This window comes from Ascaphus truei, chromosome 8 (assembly GCF_040206685.1).
Source record: "Ascaphus truei isolate aAscTru1 chromosome 8, aAscTru1.hap1, whole genome shotgun sequence".
In the NCBI taxonomy this organism is placed as follows: Eukaryota; Metazoa; Chordata; class Amphibia; order Anura; family Ascaphidae; genus Ascaphus; species Ascaphus truei.
In genome coordinates, this window is record NC_134490.1 from 63,755,073 (window position 1) to 63,772,213 (window position 17,141).

Consider the following 17,141-nt stretch of genomic DNA (forward strand, 5'->3'; position numbering starts at 1 on the left):
TCCTGTGTCCAACGTGGATGTCCTGGGGCTCTGACATATTTCATAGCACATTTTTCTTCTATCTATTTGTATATGTAAAGCATGTGACAATGTTTCATTCTATATTGTTACCTAAGCTGGCAAACGTTTGGTGCTGCTGTTCTAGGCTGAATCCATGGTGTGGGAGACAGCGCAGAGGCGTCCACACGGGGCGCGATCAGATTGCCTTAAGGCATGGATCGCGCCCATAGACCGTGCGGGCGGAGGCAGGAGGGGGCGCGTTGTGCAAGAAATCAGTTGAAACTGATTTCTTGGCGCGACACGCAGGTCACGTGAGCGGTTCGCCCAATGAGGGCGAACCAGCTCCGTGACGCCCATAGGAACGCCCCCCAAGGCCCGTCGACCATGGCCAGGGAAAGCACCCACTTTCCCACAGCCTCCACACGCCTCAGCGCGGGCGAAGGCACCATGGCCCGGGCCTAATTGTGTGCCTAGCATAATGGCCACCTTCCAGTTCGAATCAAGGCAACAGTCAGTGTAACTCCATAGCTGCAATGTATCCTTATATTACGAAGGAAACATTGACTATTAGTACAGTTTGCCGCTCAAATTGTTGGGAATATTGGCAACAAATGAACACAAACAGGAAAAGATCTTGCACTGCTGGGGAGGTGGGCTAAAACCTATAGAAATCAAAGGATGCTTTAAAACTCATTAAAAATGGCAATAAGAGTGGAATATTAAAAAATAATAAACAGTCACTATTATCTGATACTACAGAACTGATTTATGTAAAGAAAACATAAGATGTCACATGTTTTGCTGCTTTACATAAGCAAAATAATAATAAAAGAATATGTAACAGATTATAGTTAATTAGCTCCAAGTGGTAAAGAATGTCCTAACTTAAAGGACAAGGTGATATGTGAGGTGCAGAGGACAGGACACATTAAAATGAATTAGATACAGTAAATAGCAAACATGAAACCTTCCCACGGATTAGAGTGTTGATACAAGAGAACATGGAATACAGCTGCTTTTTAACTTGCTAATTTACACAACTTCATCTTTATTCTAATAAATAAGTTATTGATGGAGAACAAATCACTTTCTGCTCTTTTATTATAAATAAAATAAAAGCCATTTTAAAAATGGTTCTAGAAAGCTTCCTCCCTACTACAAAACATTCTACTCTCCTGGAATCACACACAACTTGTGTTAATGGCATTTCAATCACTGGTACAGTATGTTCCCGCGTAGGTTAAGGGCTTTGTCAGGTTAATATTCTGTCAGTGTTTTCCAGCTGAATGTCAAAGTCATGGCTTCCAGGGTACAATGTGCCCATCCTCGATTTTCTAAAGCCTCAAATCAAAATCAGGGACAATTCAGAAACCACTTCAGACGTCACAGTTATTCCCCATTTGACCTGTTGTGTGGGAATATTTCATTCTGTTTTATCACACCTAAAGTAGTCTCTTTGCAAATGACTGATTTATAAAAATGACTCAATTTGCCTGTGTCCTTTTTTTTCTTTTTACCTTTTAGGTATAATGGGCCAAACCTAGTGTTGAAATATTTCAAGGAGAAGGGACGCCTGGTGAATATAGCGGTGGATGAACGGAGCTCACCATATTATGCACTACGAGATCGGCAAGGCAACGCCATTGGCGTCACTGCCTGTGATATTGATGGAGACGGAAGGGAAGAAATTTATTTTCTTAACACCAACAACGCCTTCTCAGGTACAGCAATGTTAGGCTGCGTCCATAGTGCAGGAGATGGCGCGAGCGACATAACTTGTGCCGAAACTAAACACTAGGACATCAATTTGTTTCTCTATAGTGTGCGAGCGCGTGCACAAGCGCAGCGGGGAGACCGGTGCTAGGCGCTACAACCAAGTTTGAATTTCCCGCGCGATGACCGGGTCACGTGAGCTGTTTGCCCAATAAGAGCGAACTAGCTCCGTGACATCACGACCGCGCCCCCCGAAATGCCCCCAACACGCCTCCCCCTCGCCTCTGCCTGCAGGCGAGAGTGACGCTACGCCAAGGTGAGCGCGCACGCACGCTTCCACTATGGCCGAGGCATTACCCTGCACAGGACAAGGGATGATGGCAGAGTTTAGACATTGGTTGTCAATTGTCTTATGGTTTAGCACCACTTAGTAAATATAGCCGTTGCAAAAACAGAAGTCAATGGATTATAAAACTATTTATGAAAGCTGGTTTGATAACATGGTACGCTGAAACTTGTGAGTAATTTGAGGTTGAGGAATTGTATGTATATATTTATTTATATAGTTCCATTAATGTATATAGCGCTTCACAGCAGGGTATGGTAGCACAGTATATGAGTAGCTGTGTTATTATGGGACTGCCTACTTACCTGGGTAGGGTAGCACAGTAACGAGTACAGTAGCTGTGTTATTATGGGACTGCCTACTTACCTGGGTAGGGTAGCACAGTAATGAGTACAGTAGCTGTGTTGCGATGGGACTTCCTACTTACCTGGGTAGGGTAGCACAGTAATGAGTACAGTAGCTGTGTTGCGATGGGACTGCCATCTGTTGCTTTGCACTCCTTTTGGAGTTCTATTTTTGTTGTTGCTGGGTTATTTTTGCAGCAGTTATTTGAGTGTTAGTGGTTGTAAATGCTACTGCTTTCCTGTTTACCAACGTCCCATTACTCCCTTTTAACAAATAATATTTCTCGTTGTTATTGTGCATGAGCATTGTGAAGGTTAAACGCCTCACGATTTACACTTCGTTTTATTGGGATATACTCTTCATCCAGAACTTTTGGTTCAGATACACTTGTACTACTGGTTCATTACACAAATTCTTAGAGAGAGATGTCAGGCAGGTTCCATGTAGCCCTCTTTGTGACCTTCTGTGTTTGAAGGATGTCTTAAGTCTTGAGCTAATTTTTCAGTTGAGTGATTCAATTGATTCATTGACAGCCTGATGCAGTAGTGAATCTGAAACACCTCTGCCTTGTCAGCAGATTTTGCTTCCCTGTATGCATTCAGCTCAGGTGCACAGTTTAGTTTTTCCTTTTGCAAGCAATGCCACTTAGAGGCTTTAAAGCAGCAATACTACACCCCCCCCCCCGTGTTTTTTTCTTTTCTTATTTTAATATGTAAAACACGTGACAATGTCTAATTCTGCATTCTTACTGAAGCTGGGAATCGTTTGGTTCTCCTGTTATAAATCTGTCAAAATCCTGATTGTGTACCTAACATAATGGCTGCTCCAGTCAGTGACACTCAGCAGCTACAATGTATCCTTATATTACTAAGGTAACATTATCTATTGTTACATTTGATAGCTCAAACTGCTGGGAATATTGGCAACAAATGATCACAAACAGGAAAGTGTTGCAAAGATCTTGCACTGCTGGGGAGGTGGGCTTAAACCTGCAATAGAAATCAAAGGATGCTTTAAAACTAAAAAATGACACTAAGTGTTGAATGAAAAATAAAATGCAGTATGTATTATCTAATACTATAGAACTGATTTATTTAAAAAAAAAAACATATAAGATTTCACATGTTTTTCTGTTTTAAAATCGAATTCTCCTTTGCACAGGCTACTCACTTTCCCATCCTTTGAACTTTTTAACCCCTTGCTATTGTACATATAAAGGTGACATTGTATTTTTAATGTACAATAGTGAAATATTTTTGAAACTCATAATAGTCATCGACCATTTATTATTATTATTATTATTATTATTATTATTTTTACGCTATCCATTAATGACAAATAAAGCTGCTGCTATCTATCCTCTATATAGACAAAGACTGAACCACTGATTGAGCCAACTGTGCTGAAGCAGGGATTTCCTTAAAACCTGACCAGTTAGTGGCCCTGGAGGACTGCAGTTGTCCACCCCTGCTCGATCGCTAGCCTCTCTTAATCACTTGTGAGCGGTGAAAGCGGCACATATCCCAAATTCCTTGATATCTGACTTTGAGATGCCCAGAGCAGGGCTATCATGCTTAAGTTATGAGAATAAATGTCACTGCAAACTAAGCGCAATCACGTGCTCGGTGAAACACAGCAGCAACTCTGTGTCAGTGCCATATTTTTCGTATACCACAATTTAATAAAGTAGCTGATTAAGCTGTTACACAGTTGAATGCTTTCAGGTCATAGCAATACCAATATACAATACGCATATGTCACATCTGCATTAACTCCCTGTTTTGTATGTTGTCGGTTATGTACTGTATGACCCTAGGAAGGGTAGACCTTTGCCCACATCATGTGCAGAAAAAGATGTTCTTGCACAATGTCTATTTAAAGTTTAAAACTACGCCTGGGAATAAAAACCCCGTTCTGAATTGGTGAGCACATTACAATATTCTATCCACTTTATCAATTTTGTGTCCACTGTAATTTCTGTTATTAAACTTGTATCAAGTTATATAGGATGCAAACAAATACATTCTATATACCCTATTCTGGTTTTATCCCTACGTGCTTCATACAGTATTCAGGTGACTCTGCTACACGTTTGCCATTATACCATAAAGAAGGCATGTCATAATCTCTGCATACAAGGCATTGAAAGGCCATTGCACTTAATGTAGGAAAAATTCAAAACCTAGCTTTACCAAATACAGTATGCGTACAATCTTCAAGTAAGAGTTGATTGTTAGTAGACCTAGGAACAAATCTACCCATATTGCAATCATGGTGCCATCAAACGCTGCTTAGTGCATTTATAACACTGGAGCCTTGACATTTGGCGAGTGAGTATGGAGAGCTCATGTAATCTATATTCTGGGACTTTACTGAGCATAGAGTTTGGGATCCTTTTCCCCCCTATACAAACTAGTGCCTCCTGAATTGGCTAACTCCTTGTTTTCATTTCTCACTGCGGGGCACAGAGTTGTACGGTGGCAAATGTTTAATTTCCTGGCAGTATTATTTCAGTGCTTCCCTATGAATATTAATCCTGTCCTTTGTCCCTGGTATCTCAATCACCATTTGCTGCATTCTCCTATACAGACCTTTATGGCTGTAATTATAGAAGTAAGCAGTCCAAAAAAAAAAGCCACCCTGTGCTGCAAAGTGCTGATATATCACCGGCAGAAAGACAAGAAAAATCGAGGGGGTGACCAAGACAAAGAGATCCGGAAGAGCAAGTGAGGATGGTGAGACAAGCAAGAAAAAGAAAGGCAGACAGCGAACTAAGCAGCTTTGAAGCATTCGCTGGGAAGGTAGACAAAGCAGACGCTGCTGTGCTGAACAAAAGCTAATGAGTTTTATACACTTATTTGAGAATTGCTGCTTTTTTACCCGTTCTACTGTAGGTTTTCTAACTCTGTTGTGTCTGTCAAGCATAAGTGAGATGAGAATCCGGTTTTGTATTTTTTCTGTATACCTGCAAAACAATGTTTCTAAATCTCCTTATAACACATAACATCTTATTTCCTATGTTAGTAGGTGTCTATCTCTTCCAAAATCTCCCCTGTCTCTGTTTAATAAAGTAAAGGGAAATAATACTGATGTAATCCTTTTGTAGTGTTAATATCCAACGGAGAAGCCTGCACTGTCCAGTTTTGCTGTGGCAGTGTAACATTGGACTGCGTATTTGTGCGTTGGTATGGCTTTCTAGATAATGCTGATATTGTATTGGCACCCGTGGATAAAGTGGCAGAAAAAGTAACGATGTTTTTCTCACTGTAAAATGGTGTTGTGTTTCATTGTATCAAAGCATAATCCTTTCAAACATGCTAACAATGTTCTTGAAATACCATTTTAAAAAGGGGTGTGTGTGGGATTTAAGGCACAAGAACAAAACAGCGTGAAAATCATGTAAAATAATTCACACGGAAAGAAAGAATGAAAGAATTGACATTTAGGATTTCTGAATAATAAAGTGGTGTGTTGCATAGCACCCTGTACTATGCCACTATGAACTCTACTAAACATATGTTTTCATTGCTTAGTTTTGCTTAGTGTTGTCCTTTTGCCACTATAAAGGTCTGTAGCCAATTTCCTTTTACTGTACCCTGCAAGTAGGGTTGCCAGTTGGCTTTTCCAAAAATACTAAACACAATGGTGAACGTTGTGATGTGCTCTAGACGTGTGCACGCACACACATACATCCCTTTCTCACCTCTTCACTCCATGCTGTTTCCTCCTCTCGGCCCCACCATCAGGCTCCTGACATCTCCTCCTGATTGGCTGCTGCAGGGTAATGCTGCCAATCGGGATGGAGGAAGCTGCCCAGCTCCCTAGCAACACGTAAAGTGCTGGCTAGCACCACTTCGCAAATATCTGTCCACTCCTCAATATCTAGGGCCTCCCCCAGCTCCGCCTCCCATTTCAGCATATATATGGTTCTCTGATTATAGTTAACATCTAGTAGCACTTGATAGATACTTGATATTAAACTTTTAATAAGACTTTTATCAAGATTTTATCTTGAGTCAAATAGCTTAAAGTGGTTGTAGCCGGACTAGCTTCTGTGTGGGTTGACATTGTAAAATGCTTTAATTGGAGATATCTGAATATTTATTTTGGCTACAAACCCTTATTTTCCTTTAATACTGAGAGTATCTAATATGTTTGTCTGACACCATAGCCTTAATTCTAATAATCCCTGCTTTCGTCCATGCAGCAAAGCTTAGCTCGTCCAGCCCTGGACTCAACTGAGGGTTGTGGAAGAGCTATATCATACCTGAATTTTTGCGGAATAATTTGTATGTCAATGTTAAGTGGTCTCACAGAGCTAATCAGTGTTTTGTTGTTGGATAGATAGAGGATACTGGCAGTCTATCACCTTTAGCTAACCAGAGTATTGAGTTTAATTTTGCCAGGGAGAAAGCATGATTTTCAACCTCGACCCATCCCTTTGTATTACAGTAGCTGCCGAATTCCAAAGGAGCAGCTGGCTAAACTGTGAAACCTGGAGGTACTTCAGTAGATTAGGTGCTGCCAAGCACCCCAGTTTTTTGGATCTCTGCTGCACTGTAATCCTGATTCTAGGATTGTTGCCATTCCAAATAAAAAATGCACCTTTGTAGCCCTTTAAGCTCTTTGTTGCTATCCTGTCCTCCCAAGAAATACAGTACCTACCCCATTCTTCCAGATCTCTTGTTTACTGATATGTTGTGACTAATTGTGTTTTATAGAGGCTTTGTATAGTTTTAGTGGTTTTTATTCCTAAATACGGGATGGTCTTTGTACACCAAGTGAAATAAAAATTTATATTGAGTAATTTAGTCATATGCTGTGGTAAATTTATGCTTAAAGCGAGGGATTTTGTTTGGTTGATTTTGAATCTGGATACCCCACCGAAATGTGCTAATGCCTGAAAAAGATTAGGGAGGGCGGTGAGTGGTTTGATATGGTCATAAAGATATCGTCGGCAAATAACGATAGCTTGTGTTCAGTTTTCCCGATCTGTATGGCCAATATATTGGGTTCTTTCGCAAAAATGAAGCCACGAGGGTCTCGATGGAAATTGCAAACAGGAACAGTGAGAGTAGATACCCCTGCCACGTCCCATTCGCAATGGGGATAATCTCTGACAGCATGTGTGTGCTTTTAATTTACATGCAAGGAGCATGGAATAGAACTTGTACCTCTGAGAAAATGACTGATCTTGTTCAGAACTAGAAACAGATATTGCCAATCCATCTTATCAAGGGACCTTTTTAGTATCAGTCGTGTGGATTATGTTGAGCGTCCTGCGGATGTTATCAGGAGCATGCCTGATTGGAATTAAAACCCACCTGGTCGTGGTCAAATATCAAATAGGTCATGTAATGTTTCAGGCGACTTGCCAAAAAGTTGGCATATAATTTAATGTCCGTATTTATAAGTAAAATGGTCCGGTAGCTAGCTAAGTTCAATAGGTCCTTGCCTTTTTTAGGATAAGTACAATGCTGGCTGTGGCCATTGCCTGTTGCTCCACTGCCCCTTGTTGGAATTTATTCAACATTTTCACTAGGTAGGAGGTGTGGATACCTGTGAATTTTAGCTTAGGGTATATAAATATTCCTTAATCTTTGTTGTTTTATTGTTGGTAAGAATTGTTTTCTCATCATATAGGTTCTGATAATCCTTATTGAACTGCGTTACTATTTGGCTAGGATCACGAGACACGTACCGTCTGCCATTCTTATCGCCTGTATGTTCCGTGCTGTAGCTGCATTCTTTAGGCATTGGGCCAGCATTGTATGCGCCTTATTCCCATGCTCATAATATTTTTTTACCTATCCAGCTTAGGGCTCGCTCAGCTGAGTCTGAGGGGCGATTCACTAAGCAGTGATAACTGCTTTTAAGTACGATAAATGCCTTTTAAGACCGATACTGCCCTCTCCGCGATTCTCTAAGCAGTGATAAAAGTGATTTATCGGCCGTAAAAAGCATTTTTTCAGTCAAAAAAAAAATGAATAAATGTGTGGCCCCCGTGTGTTGGCGTGAATAATGTGTGGCCCCCAGGTATTGGCATGAATAATGTGTGGCCCTCGGGGTCCACCGATGTTTCTGTGAATAACTGTGTGGCCCCAGGGGTTCATGAAGCTGATTCACACTAATTGAATCGAAGGATAACACATTATTGAATCCAAATTAATAACAATTGAATGACATCCATCTTTATAACTTAATAGTCTAACCGCATATGTTAGGAGGGGGGTAATTTAAAGGGCAATACTTCCGTGATCAGAAAACAACCACCCGGACACTAATCAAACCTTCTGCCACACCTCTCTAGGAAAACCAAGTACTTCTTGTGATTTAACACCTTTATGACTCAACATGTTACATACAAATGTAATGATTGTGTGATTTTTAACAACAATTCTTCATATTGTGTCGCATCATCGCTTTAACTGTGGATTCATGAATGGTGTTTATTTTCGGATTACATCATCTTATATTATGTGTGTAACACATCTCATTCAAACTATAAAGACTGCTTGGATTAATACAATCTAAATATTCTACATACACATGTGCTATCGTTTGCACTAATGTGGCTTATTAGGCGGTCTATATAAAGGCTACAAGCAAACACTTACCTTCGAGGGTGAAATGGATGTCATTGCGAATTGTGGTTTGATCGAGTACTTTGTGAGGAGGACGAGGGAGATTCTATTACAATTAAGGATGAGGAGAGAGAGGGAGTTACAATTCCCTGTAAGGCGTGAATTTGCACCCCGATATTTCCCAGCAAGATGCTCTCTAGAGAGGTTAAGTGAGGCCGACATCATCAGGTGTATCAATTGAGCTCAGCGACTATCTTTGAACTCTATGAGGAGTTAAGAGAAGATTTAGAGCCATCAACAGACAGGTGTCATGCAGTGCCTGGCCTTGTTAAATTTCTGAGCTCATTACATTTTATTGCTTCTGCGTCTTTTCAGACAACTGTGGGCATAGGAGGCGGGGTTTCACTGCCAACATTCTCGCGGGTCCTTAGCCAGTTTCTATGTGTACTGACTAGGTACACTAGGAATTATATACATTTTCCTAGTGAGCAGACAGAGTGGCAGGCACTGAAGACTGCATTTTATAATGTAGCAGGGCTACCCAATGTGATGGGTGCTATAGATTGCACAAATGTTGCACTGACCCCGATACGTGAAGGCGAGAGGCGTTTCCGTAACCGGAAACATTACCACTCGCTTAATGTGCAGGTAGTGTGTGATGCGCACATGAAAATTCTGGGTGTGGTAGCCCTATTCCCAGGTGCCTGCCACGATTCCCATATCCTGCAGAACTCATCAGTCTTCCATGCATTTGAAGCGGGGGAATTCGAAGACGCACTTACATACATTAGCAATACAAACTGCACTTATATCTAAATGGCATGTAGAGGTTAATGTTTTATTATGTTTTGCTAATACCTTGTGTGAAGAAGAAAGTACACCCTCTTTAAATCATATGGTTTTACATATCAGGACATAATAACAATCATCTGTTCCTTTGCAGGTCTTAAAATTAGGTAAATACAACCTCAGATGAACAACAACACATGACAGATTACACCGTGTCATGATTTATTTAACAAAAATAAAGTGATAACAAACAGCTGAGTATATCTTGATTGTAGAGCTCATTGATGGGTTACCTGCTGCCAATATTAGTCAAAGGAACCCAGCTCAAACCAACTAGTGCAGATATACAACAGCAAATTTGGCGTGTCCCTATGTGACTGGCAGCAACCCAAGCACGGCATAATCCTCTAATAACATCAAGATAAACATAACATAATAACATAAAGTTTGTTACTCACATAAACGCTGTTGGTAAGCAGTCCCAGAGGCATGCGTCCAGCTGGAATGCAATGCAGGCGAAAAAGCGCTATTTCAGTGCGAAACGCATCAGAGGTACATCCTTGTTCCACCATGTTGTACACCCACAATAAATAATTTTTTTAGTTCACCTGCTTAGCCCCAGATTATTCATTTCTGGACCGGCTGTGCTCCGTTTTCTCCACGTGGATTTTCGCCTACAAGTGTACAGTCAGTGTACTGTAACTGCACATTTCTTTATATGCTATCAATTAGAGAAGTGTATCAGTTACATAACAAGCCTGAATGTTAAAAAGTGAACCTAATGACCTGTGTAATTTAGAGAATATTTTTTATCATAGAAACTACAGCGAAGCTTTTCTGTATGTACCGTATAAATGATTGCCTTTTAAGCACTGTATTTCAGCATGAATTATATATTGATTTCATATCACAGTACTCGCCTTTTGCCGACTGTGAAAGAGTCAAGCCGATGTCCCTGTCCCCTCCAGTCCGAAAAATGAATTGCTGATCCATGATGGGGTACATCTTCTCTTCATAAAAGTACAAAAATAGAGATGCAGAAGGACCGCCTCCTGTTCCACATACAGGGCGACCAGCCTTTGACATCTTTCTTTTAAGACGTAATTTTTTCTCCAAAATGTTTTTTGCACGTCTCGGGTGTTCGTCTTTGTTGGCCAGATGCGCTGACAGATGTGCAGATCTGGGACCACAGATGGCTTTTTTGACTGCTTTTAGTTTTTGCTGTGTATATGTAAGTAGAAATGTATTAATACATGACTATAGGTTACTGTAAATTTAACTATTGGTTTAATAATTTCTGCTAATATATTAACTATTTTACCATAGGAAAGGGATGTTGTAACAGTATGAGTATTGGTGTCAACACCAAAATGTACATGTAGTTACAGACACCCATTAGTCTATGTAATGTGCGCAGTCGTGACTAAGAAAATGTGTCCATACATCAGCAGCACAACTCAGTTATAGCATACATGTTTAACATCTCAATGGTGCATTCATAAGTGTTGAAAAACTACTAAAATGTACTGTTTAGATACATTTAAATATTACTTCATGCAGTACAGTAAAATCATATAAGTGATGTTCTTACATGCCAATGACCCATAGAGTTAATTTAACGAAGCCATGACACCTTCCACAAGAATATAATTTTCTCTATGAGAAAAACAGGCGTTTCTTATCCCTTCCACGCGCTTCTTGCATGCTGGAGGCTGCTCATCACTTGCATGAGCCTGCTCTGGATCAGTGATCGGATGCTCGAAACTGTCCCTCTCTCCCAGTGCACTACTCCCGCTACCCTCCCCACCTGCACTGCCCCACCTGCACTAGTAGCACGTGACGTACCTGCATGGGACATACCTGCGCTGGCAGACGGGACGTACCTGCACATGCAACTCCTCTTCAGCCTCGGGGACCCCCTACTTCCCGTGATACAGGCCCTGTTATGGGGTGCCGGTATTCCCTGTGATGTAAAAATTTCCACGTCACGTGACCGTTGTATTCTAATTCTGGAGTGGGATACCGGCACCCCATAACAGGGCTTGTACTTCTTGAACCAGGGAGGGCCCAGAGGCTGAAATAAATGTGGTTCACATCAGGTTACCCCCTGCTCCCACACACTAATCAAAACATTAAAATTACAGGTGCATAATTACCTTAAATACAGTTCATAAATAATTGTTATTGTGAGTTTGATAATAGTGTACATGAGCAGGGGGTCTACTGAGCTGAATTGCACTGTTTTCATCTTCGGGGACCCCCTACTTCATGAGATACAGGCCCCGTTATGGGGTGCCAGCACCCCTTGTGCTTTTCAATGTCCCGTGTCACGTGACCGGGGATTTTTAATCCTGCACGGGGATACTGGCACCCCATAACGGGGCCTGTATATCATGAAGTAGGCGGTCCCCGAAGCTGAAACCAATGCAGTTCAGCTCAGGAGACCCCCTGCATATGTACACTAGTATTAAAATGTATATTTATACTGTATGACCGCCTGTAAGAGCCGTGCATGGAGACACAGTGTCTCCATGCAGCTCTTACAGGCTGCTTTTTTCCCCCAATCAGCTATAGCGCTATAGATTTTAAGCACGATAGCAGGGGGGAAAAAACCAGCTTGTGCGATCGGGCATGTTTTTGCCCGCACGGACCAAAATGCGCTTAACTTCTTAGCTTAATTTTTTATCGTGAGATTACATATTCCCAATCGGGCGCAAAAGCTGACTGCTTAGTGTATCGCCCCCTGAGAGGCATAAACTTAACTCTCTTATAACCCTTATAATATTCGTAAGTATATCTGGATCTCTGGTACGCTTCTGCACCCGGTCCAGCTTGGCCAGTTCAGTTGTTAAGTCTGAAATTCTTTGTAAATGTGAAGAAAGAAGTCCTCCTTGGCGCTGGAACTCCGGATAGATGTACAGACAATGTCCCATAAATATGGAAAGAAAACAATAACATATTGCTTCAATACAATATTAAGACAATAAAGGCAATTTGATCACCTCGTTATGCACACTTGTTTTTAGTGCTAGGGATCTGATATACCTACAACACCCACGTGCTCTTAAAACACAGTGATATTAATCAAATATTCTATGATAATGATATAAACGTTAGTGTTGAAGTGATAGGGAACTATTTCACTCTTCTGGCCCCTTGATTTGGGGGGATGTTATGGCAATAATTAGTGCCTCATGGGTCATATGAAAAGAGAAGAAAATGTCATAGCACAATAACGTATAAAACTTTACTAAAAAACATATAACAAGGACAGTTGGAATTGCACTCACGAATTTCAATTATAAAATGCGCAGTGTGAACTTTATGGCCATCATCAGCCTTTATCCTCCGGTTCGTGTGGAGTTGGATTTAGTTGTTGTAATGCCTCGATGTGCTCTCACTCTGCATAGAATTCTTCGCAGCCTCCCCACTGCTGCTGTAATTCACGTGTGTTCCTTGCCCGTATCCGCTTCCACATCCGCCTATGATGTCGTCAGCACGCTGTCATGTGCTTACGCTGTTCGGCTTGGAATTCACATCCTCAGATACTCCCATTCAGTGATCTCACTCCCATCAGGTTCTTTCCTCTCCTCACTTGCCAGTATAGTGTGGTAGTGTGGTATGCCCAGCTCAGCTCCTCTGCTCACACTTGTGCATGCGTATTCACGAACTAACATCCGCTTCCTCAGGGGTACTCTGACATTGAGGGATTTCCTCCATTTTATAGCTCCCATGGTTGACGTCACATAGTACTTGATAAATGTAAATAAATCCAACAGATCAAATATCGGTTAAAGGTGACCTAACCACACTACAAAAAATGTAGAACGTATTTTTTATACTTGCCACAATTGGAGGCAATGGGTGCTTCTTCCAATGCAGGCGGGATTTGTAAAACTAGTATAACTTATGACTCTAAAACAGCACATGGACAGTATGCATACAGATATATACAATGTTGTAGTGACCGCCTATGTAGCTGGAGGGATCATTTGGACGGGACTCCATAATCCATTACAAAGTGTACATCATCAGAGAATGGTTACTTAGTGATTTAATCAGTCATTGTTCTCGGTTGCATATACCTAAGCCCGTATTTGTTTACTGATCTCCTAAACCATATATATCTAAATGGAGATTTAACTGCTGACACACAGAATTTCCCTGTGGCTTTTAAAATCACACTGCAACCATGATGCAGAAGTGTGGGGTCATTCCCTAAAAAATGATCCCAAATCGAAATCGAGATTAGGGCCGAGGGGAGACAGTGTTTTTAATATATCCAGTCCCCTATATGGGTCGCTGTCTCTGGTACACACAGAGGGGATTAGTTTAATCTCCATGTTCACCATTGCGTGATCAGACCAAGTGATACTGGATATTTCTCCAGCTGTAGTTTTGCTCTTTAGTGGTCTGTACAACTCAGGAATGAATAACAAATTTAGTGATAGAAATAAACCTTTGTTAGGAGTCGTAAAGCATTTTGATGAAAAGCTATTTAAAAAGAGAAAATCTCATTTTTTTTATATTGATGTAGACTTTATAAAGTAAGCTTTATGTCCAACAATTTAGAATACTGTAAAGTCTGAACAAGAAAAAAAGAAATCAGATAATTTGAGGATTACAATCCAATACATTAGCTTTCTCTTATGTTTCACCAAAGGGTGCCCTACCAGTTATTCCCATGCGCCAACATGAACGGAGGTCTGAGGATCTGTGTGGTTAGGTAAAGTGCAAGAGACAAAGACCAATATGCTAAATCCAACGCAACAAATCATTTAGTACAATACTATGTATTTATCTATATTTTTTTAGCATAAATATGGGTTATTTAGTTCAATACTTTGGCCAAAATATAACCTAGAACCACATCATGGTAGACCCAGTGTAGGACCTACTGAAATGAGTCTACTGTGATGTGATTGTAGCTTAAAATATTTTGGCCAAAGTATTTAACTAAGTGACCCATAGTTATGATAAAACAATATAGATAAATACATCGTTTTGTACTAAATGATTTGTCAAGTTGGATGTACAGTAGCATTGGGTCTTTTTTGTCTCTCTTGCAGTTTACCTAACCACACAGATCCTCAGACCTCCATTCATGTTGGCGCATGGGAATAAATGCTATCATATTTCCGACCTACCAAAAGCTGCCCTTACACCCAGACCCTGATTGTCATTGAGTTATTTCTTGGAATTGCCTAAAAGCAATGTCCTGATTATAGGACTTAACCCTTTCATTACAAAAAGTTACATGGGTAATGCAAAGATATACTGTATTAGGAATGTATGTATATCTTTATATAGCGCCATTTATGTACATAGCGCTTCCCAGCAGTAATACACATGACATAATAATATAACACATAATGGGAATAAGCTCTTCAGACATAAAAGTAACATTAGGAAGAGGAGACCCTGCCCCGAAGAGCTTACAATCTAAGTGGTAAGTAGGGAGATTACAGACCTAGTAGGAGGGTGTTCTGGTAAGTGCATGTGCAAAGGGCCATGGTCGATGTATAAAGTGTAGAGTATCAGCCACAGATCTACCCAAATGCTTCGTTAAGGAGGTGTGTTTTAAGATGGGTAGAGAGGGTGCTAGTCAAATATTGAGGGGAAGGGCATTGCAGAGATGTGGGGCAAAATATAAATGTCTGACACACCTCAAACTATTAGTGATTTAAGTGATCGGTTTATGTGATCTAATATGGTATATATTGTAATAATGACTGCATAAAGTATGGGTGTACAATAATGTTTATCCATAATCTCTACAATAATAATGAATAAATAATAATGTACAAAGAAAATAAATGAAGGCACTATGAATAATGAAAAATCTTTTAAAAATACAGTTATCTTTATTGTAGCAATAAATACTTTGGCGGTAACGCACATGAGTAACGTGTCTTTAATGCATGCATTAATGAATGCAAGTTAAAGTTTTGCGCATGCGCACTGTATTAGTTAACGCGCCTCTGCTCAACGGAAATCCCCGTTACTAGGGCTGCTACTTTTATTAACAGACGTTATTTTTGCATCTCATTAGCTTGGAGAATACCCATTAAACTGAAGAAAATAACGTCCATTACCAAATTAGGTAACAATCGTTATTATCTTAAAAGTGACGAACTTCTGAGGATCTCCCCCTTTGATGCTTAATCCCAATGACAATTTCTCTGTATTGAGGCATATTGTTGGCATATAGCTGCCAGTAGCTTCCACAAAGCAAAATAAGTGCTCAAGACAAACAAACACAAGTATTGGGACATCAAAATAAATCCAACATTTTTTTTCTAGCAGCTGTAATGATAGACAAATTTAGAATATTCCAACACCTATCAGTGCAAATAAAACAAGGAAACTTAAGATAGAGGGTAGACTTCTGAAGTACTGAATATTTTTTGTCTCCTTTTAATTTATTCCTAATATGTGGCTCCAGAAAAGGGTAACATTTGATGAACAGCCCCTTGATGCATGTAACATAATAAATCAGAAAGCTGCAACCAGCCAATGAAATGGCTCCATTTCACAGCATACAAGGAATGTCTAAAATGATGCCGAAATAGTGTATCAACCCGCTTTCTGAAGCTGAGAATTCGGTAAAAAAAAACAAAAAAACACTAAACTAATCTAGCTACCTGTAAGCCAACCTTTTAAATGAATATTAAATAGTGTAGTTAATGGAATAGAAAGAACTTCATTTTCTATCTCCCACATTTGGCTTTAAAGAAGCCGATTTAATAACAATCTATATTGAAATAACATTGTTTCATAGTCACGGGATTGGAAGACAGTAAATAGTGCAGTATTGGTGACTCTTAACTCCATCCCCTCACTTTCCATCTTAGTATCGTTTTTGTGATGGAGCAGAAGGATAATTGCAGTAAACCGCGTTGGGCTTTATTGAATGAACTCCTCAGACTTGCATACATTACATCCAGTTTCAATTACCTGTGTGCTTTAGGTAAAATTGCAGATAGTTCACTTAAAGCCAGTATTTCTGTCAGCAGCAACATTTCTTCAAACAGGTAGTGAGGTTTTCTTTTGCAGTAGTATTTGATCAACTTTGCATCAGAACTTTGCCATTGCAAATCATTACGATATAATGCAATATCAAGGTTCCCTACTGTGCAATGTTTGCGCAGAAAAAAACAGCACCAGATTTATCAATGAAAAAATCTACTGCAAATGACCCCCATGATGTTATTGTTAGCAGAATTTTCGGGGACCCTTGATCAGATCATATAATGGTTCTGTTTGGATGCTAATGCCATAGCAATACACTAGCAAAGTGAAGCTCTCAGGTGAGACATACAAGTGAACTATATGTCTTTAAATAAGATAAATGAACAGCACAC

General features: G+C 40.2%; 1 protein-coding gene across 3 annotated transcripts in view; it reads left to right on the top strand.

The window, feature by feature from the left end:
* CRTAC1 (cartilage acidic protein 1) overlaps nucleotides 1–17,141 on the top strand; it is a 317,696-nt gene that overhangs the window by 163,328 nt on the left and 137,227 nt on the right. For all 3 annotated transcript variants that reach the window (XM_075612348.1, XM_075612347.1, XM_075612349.1), the window contains exon 3: nucleotides 1,525–1,721. In XM_075612348.1, the coding sequence (XP_075468463.1) occupies nucleotides 1,525–1,721 (197 nt within the window). The remainder of the gene's footprint in view (nucleotides 1–1,524; nucleotides 1,722–17,141) is intronic.